At 40.4% G+C, this 6,929-nt stretch overlaps 1 protein-coding gene across 1 annotated transcript in view; it reads right to left on the bottom strand.

The window, feature by feature from the left end:
- Positions 1-3,491: 3,491 nt before the first annotated feature.
- The window catches only part of DHX35 (DEAH (Asp-Glu-Ala-His) box polypeptide 35), a 28,292-nt gene continuing 24,854 nt past the window's right edge, over positions 3,492-6,929 (bottom strand). Inside the window, exons 21-22 of the mRNA XM_010084972.1 lie at positions 5,932-6,043; positions 3,492-3,797 (exon numbers count right to left, since the gene is read on the bottom strand). Of these exons, the coding sequence (XP_010083274.1) occupies positions 3,753-3,797; positions 5,932-6,043 (157 nt within the window). The 3' untranslated portion in view covers positions 3,492-3,752. The remainder of the gene's footprint in view (positions 3,798-5,931; positions 6,044-6,929) is intronic.

The following is a 6,929-nucleotide window of genomic DNA, read 5'->3' as shown; positions in this document are numbered from 1 at the left end:
CGCGTTAAAGCCATCGTCCCCGCACTCCTGCATCCGCAGCTGGCCTGCCCCACGAGAGCAGTCCGGTCCTCGACTCCAGGACAGCTGCTCAGGGGTTTTATCACAAAAGTCACACAAAGGAGACAAGTACAGCAATACAGGCTCAGCTAATTAATTCCCAACCAGCTTCTGGAAGTTGAGTTTCCCACCAGCCAAGCCAGCAGCTCAGCACCCACCCACCCAGCAGTGGTCAGAGCAAACGAGCCAAGTGCTGCGTGAGTCACTGTGAACCAACAGTGAGGAAACCCGGCACCTGTTTGCACCTTCCCTGCGATACCTCTCTGCTCCTCTGCTCTTTTCCTCCCTTCTTCCCTACGACCAAGGCTCCCGACAGAATCAGAGAAGCCCAGCCCTCCCTCGCAATCAGAAATGTCCTCGGCAGAGTGCGGCTGGAATTACTGAAACATTTCCTGTGTCTCTTACAGCCCTGCCATCCCTCGTGCAGAAATCCTGCTCCATCACTCTCCCCATCTTAACGTCTCTGTCCTGTTTTTCCATTTGCTGGAACAGGAATTCATTGCACTTTCCCAGGAGCCAGAAAGGATCTGAACCACCAGATCGAGAATGAGTCACACAGATATCTGATTCTGGGAAAATACTTATTTTTGGTTTAAAGACGCATGCAACCTGATTTACCACTTTTTCCCGATGCCTATCTGTAATGTGCTTAACGTAACACATATATAAACTTAGCTTAAAAATAAGTTACATCACATTACCTTGATGTACCTTTAGAGAACATTGCTGTGTGCACAGCTCAATTATATACACTACTATACAGGCGCTTTTATCACAAAACACAGAAGAAATGGCAGTTACCTCTCCCTTGTTTATTTCCCTTCTTTCATTTTAGTCTTTTAATTACTGGTCTCTTTCTTCAGATGAACCAAGAAGAGCTGAGACTGATTCCCCATCACTTTATCAGCATTATTTTTAATCTGTAAGCTAAGAAACAGGTTTCAATTAATATTGTCTGACTGAATTTTTATTCCAATTTAGCTTCATCTTGTTCTATAACTGACAACACTAAAGTCACAAGTAGAAACACTGAGAGCACTTTCTGATGGACTTCAGGAGTACAACTGCTTTTTCCCCCCCCATAGTAATTTGACATTAATCGACTGCAAATTTACTTCTAAAATAAAAAAAAAATCTATCCCCCTGCCAGTGGTGGCATGACTTCTATTTCAAGAAGCATTTTGATTCAAGAACCTAATATTTTAACCTCATTCTCTAAAAGCCAGGTTTAAAATCCTTGAACTGTTTCATAAACTCCTGACAACCATCTTCAAATGACTCCAGCCTCCCCCACACCAGCACACAGACTGTTTACGCAGCAAAGAGCCAGCAACAAGGCACAGTTACCCCCCTCCTGAATCAAAGGTATTTAAAGCATACTGCTATGTACAAATCTAGCAGAGAGCTGTAGGCCAAAAATTTACAAAGTAAAGAGATTTTTCAGGTCTTTTAAGATTTGGGTCTCTGTCTTCAAACACCTTCAAAGGGTCCACGTTTCTGACACAAGCAGAGCTTTCTCTCTAAAGGCAACTTTAATCTGGATACTAAAAACACCTACTCTTAGCCTGCATCTCTAGCATCAAGTCTGCCTGTTCTGTGTCTGCACCTCCAGCAACACCTCAGTAGTTTGTAAAATACTAAAAAGATGAGTCTCAATTTCTGTTTTTGTTTACAAAGAGCTATTGCACTCATTCTTGTAAAAGTACGATTGCTTGCAGCGTGTTACAAAGCTTGTACATCCATGGGTTCTGAACTCGGCAGGAATCACAATCTTTCCAAGAGAAAATTTTGCAGGTGTACAGCCAGGTAAAGGCACATCTGGAGAAGAGAGTTCTCCAGATCCACTCGAAATTCTCAGAAGTGGCAAATGAAGTGGCCATCCACTGAGAGCCCATCACCATTCAGACCAGCACAGCACAACCACCCAGTATGTTGGGACATCACCCACTACTCAGGCTGAAGTGACGCATTCTCAAGCTTCCTTGATTCAATGATTTTATTTTTCTTAAGAATACTTCCAGAGGACAGAGAGACACAAAAATTTTACAAGTCTTCATATTCAGTTCTTTCTCCAATCCTTTAAGAGAAAACAAAACAAAACAAAAAACAAACCACAAATTGAATCTTTTTAGTAAGTGCCAACACTGCTCTCGGCTCTGGCTAGGAGACAGTCCCTGCCCCAAGGAGCTTCCACTCTAAGAGAGAGAGAAATACAAAGATGAGGTTCCCAGGGAAAACAAGGAAGGTGACAGCTTGTCATGCTGCTGGTGCCGTCCATGGAGACCGGAACATCTTTTTGTGCTGGCAGTCAGTACGTAGACACGGAATAGACCACGCATTGCGCATGACAGAACACGTTCTCTCTGCAGGTGTTTGGAAGGGAGAAGGTAAAGAAGCTCTCAAGGAAGTTTTCAAGGCAGTCTTGTGACAAGGAAAGCATTTGTTCTATGTAGAATTTTTTGACTATTTACATACTTTTTTGTAAAAGAAAATAAAATTATAGTTAATATGCCAAAAACACATTAATCAAATCAGTTACCTTACAAAAATAAAATTTTAGAACAATGTGTTTCTAAAATAAATATCAATAGGGTTGGAAAAAATAAATACATGTATCTAAGCTGTCTTGTTAAAACACAAAAAGGTACAGTTCCTTGCTGAAAAGTAGCCAAGGAGTCACAATTAAAGCAGCAACTGTTCAGAGCATCCTTCTCTTACAGTAACACATGAAGAAGAGCAGCAAAGAACAGATTCTTAATAAAAGAAATATATAGGACTGCGTTCCTTATAGGAAAGTACATGCCATTTTCATCTCTGCTGAATGACAGAGGCTAAAAACGGTGCTCCATGATACGCCTCTGCTGAAATCTTGTGGTGTTTCCAAGCAGTGAGAGGCTAACATTTTTTCTTTTCTTAGGAAAAACCCAGAAAAGGAAAGCCCCATCTGTGAATTTGATTGTTTGTGAACATACGTGTATGGTCCACTGATTAAGCAAAAAATGAATTCTTAAAAATACTGAGCTACTCTTCCTCCCCCTCCCCAAACAGCAACTCTCATGTACAGAAACAAGACAGAGCTTCCTACAGAAGGACTGTTAACAGTATTGGGAGCCAGGGGCAGCTCAGCCTCAGGCAGGAGACTTATACTGCTTGGGAGCACAAGCTGCACCAGTTTGGGATGGTCCAACATGAAATCAATGTTCCCATGGCAGCCCCTTGCATTTCAAGGGCTAGTTCATTGTCCTGAGCTCCTGCTGCCAGGAGTCAGTCTCAGTTTGGCCGGTCGTAGTCACAGTGCTCTAGGTAACAGGAGGCAGGGTACCCTATTCCCCCCTCTCATAAGGCAGCCATACCACTCCAGGAAATCAGCTTCCTTCTTGAAGGTTTCAAGTTTTTGTGGTCCTGTATGTCCCCTTATTTTTTAAATTGTTTTTCTACCTATTTAAAAGGAGCAACATGCCCAGATAACAACAGTGGTGAAGTAGGCAAAGAATGAAACGTCCACAACGCAAGCTCTACATAGGTTTACAATGTACTGGTCATGCATAGACCCCTACAGATCCTGGCAGGCTTTTAAACATTTAAGTTTATGTAAGATTGAATTGCTAATGAACTGACTGCTGAATGGGCTGTAGCCAGCTGGAAATCACTGGTGAGTTCTGCATCTGATGTCACAAAAATTAAGTCAGGTCAGATCAGTGGTCTTCTACTTTAACCCTTTTTGCTTTCAAGGAAAGATGCTGCAAGAAAAGAAAAGAAAAACTGCTTAGCATATACACAATTAGAAAAATGTTTAACTAGAATGCTTTCAGTCTTTAAACACAAATTAAATACATTCTTATACAAAGACCACCCTTCCCTATGAAATCAAAACCCATATGTATCCCAAAGTGTTATTCTGGCTTGTGATAAAATATCATTTTCTAGTATCCCTGTACTAACTGCAAGTATAGGAACTGGAAGCAAGTTGCCACCATGTAGAAATGCACAGAAAGATACACATGCTGCCAGCAATACATCTGCACGAACACTAGGAGCATGTACGTGCAGTACAAGATTTTAACTAATGCATTAACACTGCAGCTGTAGTTGCATTGGACCTTTGAACCTCTACGTTCGTAAATAAAATTCCCTACAAAAATGCGGAATGAAAACATGAAGAAAGTCCTGCAAAATTTGTAATGAGACACAATTGAGTGAGACCATGATCAAAGTGTAGAAGAAAATCACAACACAGAATCCTATTCAGTTGTAATTTGTTTTTAACTTGAAACAGGAATAAAAATGCTCATATTTCAGCAATCTCTGACTAGCACTAAGATGCATCTTTCAGTAGAAAAAGAGTCGGAATGTCTATAAATTAGCATAAATTTGTCTGTCTTGCAATGGCCTACTTATTAAAAATTTACATTAATAATTCAAAGCTTTGCACAACAGGATTATTTCTAATTTTTAAACATTTTATAAAGACACCCAAGTATTTTGGCTGATAACTGACCAAATCGGAAAATACAATTTTCCGCAAAACGAGCACTATCCTCCAGAGCGTCCATTTGTTTTAGGATGAAAGCAGTGCTTAGGTCATATTGCAAACTGAGTTCAACTCTATCAAATCAAAAAGGATGGCAACAGTAAAAATTAGATTCTGATGTAACTTCACAGAATGTGTACAACAGTAGTAGTACTACCCTGAAAAATATGTTCTCTCAGTCAGGTAGGTACTGCTATTCAAGACAAGTCTTCTTCACTTACAAAAAGCAATCTAAGTTTTGCCTGAACAAGTCATTGAGTCACATTCCCCAACACCACCTACCTAAAGGAAAACCTCACCCCAAAACTGCGCCTGTGGAGAGGTCATATCATAACATCCTGTTATGTTGTGCACAGGGTGCTACAGCATGTAAATATGTGAGTCAAAAGGAGTAATTATTCCAGAAGCAGATTTGATATAACTGGAACATTGGCTCATCTCCTTTTTACACTGTGCTTGAAGAATGTCTAACAGCAACTAACGACTCAAGGGACTACCCGGTGGGGGTCATCACTTGGTCAAATGCGTTATAGAAAAAAAGGCAGAAAATATATTCAGCTACGTAGTAAGTTCATTTCTAGATGGTAAGTGGCTGGATAACTGAGATGACTTATCCAAGCTCAGCAACATGGTAATCTTGCCTGTACGGTATTTACAAGCAGTGTGGTATCAACAGCTCCAGCATAACAAGCATTTAGATAATATCTAATACCAATCCAGTTCTCAGAATGAACAGTGAATAAGTCTAAATTGATGGCTTCACAAGGGACAGAGTTGATAAGGGATGGTGGCAACTATTAAAAGAACTTGTGAAGAAGAGGTTTGGATATCACACACAACAGAATTTGCAATAAAGATTTGCACAAATAGCAGCTGTTCTTTGCCATTTCAAGTTTGAACAGATTAGAGCTGGGGTTTTTTTTGCAGTAAACATAATGCTCAAAAAAGGGCTCAGGATTTGCATAAACATTTGCAGAGCATGCAAAGACTACTCTAAAATTATTGTGCAAAGCATGACCACTGCCTAGCTACAGTGCTGCTCAGAGAAGTGCTTACCAAGTGCCTATATTCAAGAGTAAAATGGCTGAAGGCTTCATTTAGCAGAGTGATATATTATTTTGTAACTTTGAGATCATGTCTGTTGGCTGGCTAATATGAAAAAAGCTTTCATGCATCAATTTATTATCTTCTTTCTTTATATTAAAACCATGACAATGAACAAAACCAAATTAATTTTTGTACCATTAAATAGATAACAACAAAACATAAACACTTAAAAAGTTCAGATACAAGAGCTGCTAATACAGCAATGGTACCGTTTGGGCTTTATGCCGATTCCGTACCGTTCCTTGCTGGTAAAAATGAGGTGCCAGTTCCAAGAGCCATGCAGATTCAACTGCAGTCACATCTCTCATGTAATATTTAGTGGTCTGTATTACTTCATTGTAGACTACCCTAGGAGAGAGGAAAAAAAAAAATAAATTGGTATTTTGCTCTCAAAATCAAAAAGGAAAGAGTACAAAATTCTCTTCTCTGCCAAATGCAGCCTGAGACATACTAACTAACGCAACTAAAGAGAAATCTGAGGAAAACAAACAAGAATGAGAACACATTTTATATACACCTGTAACAGACAGAGAATTGAAACCCTCCATACAGGATGGTTGCCCAGGCAGCAGTAGCATTAGGGTTGCTGAGTAAGTTAAACTCCTGCCTTATAGGATGGCATGAGCCAGCAGCATCTTTAGGCTGGCAGCGACAATACCATATGGCCTTGGAGGACAGCTCTGTGTCTGGCCTGCAACACAAGGGTCCAAAAAGAGGTTCAAGCCCAGAATCAGTATTCCCAAAAACCCTAGCAATACTGCTGCCACCAACACCAACCAGGCTGCGAGGCAAAGAGCAGTCTTAAGGTTTTGCCACTTAAGACTTCCAGCTAGCTGTCTACTGTTCTGCTTTTCCGTATGTCTGGAAGTGCCCAAGGCTGGGAAGGAAGTTCCATGCTGAGGGCTCATAATCTGAAAACTGAGCCCTGGAGGAGGTACTTCTTTCAGTACTCTACCACCACTAGACTTTCTTTCCAGGTTAATTTCTTCTCAATTTCTTCTTACTGTCTGTCATTCTCCCATAACCCAACCTCTTTCAGGATGTTACTTCTCAAATTTCCTAGCTTACAAGTAGGTATAGCTGCAAAATATTCATTTACTATTTCAAACAGATTGTGTTTTATTTTTAACAGCAGTGACAGAAGGCTAAAAAACTGGCAAAACAGTAGTAAAGCAGGTTGGTTTCAGTGGCAAAAGTTACTTTAGCTACACTCTGCTCAACTCAGCCCTGAAGA

This window comes from Pterocles gutturalis, unplaced genomic scaffold (genome assembly GCF_000699245.1).
Source record: "Pterocles gutturalis isolate BGI_N339 unplaced genomic scaffold, ASM69924v1 scaffold23840, whole genome shotgun sequence".
Lineage (NCBI taxonomy): Eukaryota > Metazoa > Chordata > Aves > Pterocliformes > Pteroclidae > Pterocles > Pterocles gutturalis.
The sequence above is the reverse complement of the archived record's forward strand: the minus strand, read 5'-3'. Positions and strand labels throughout refer to the sequence as shown.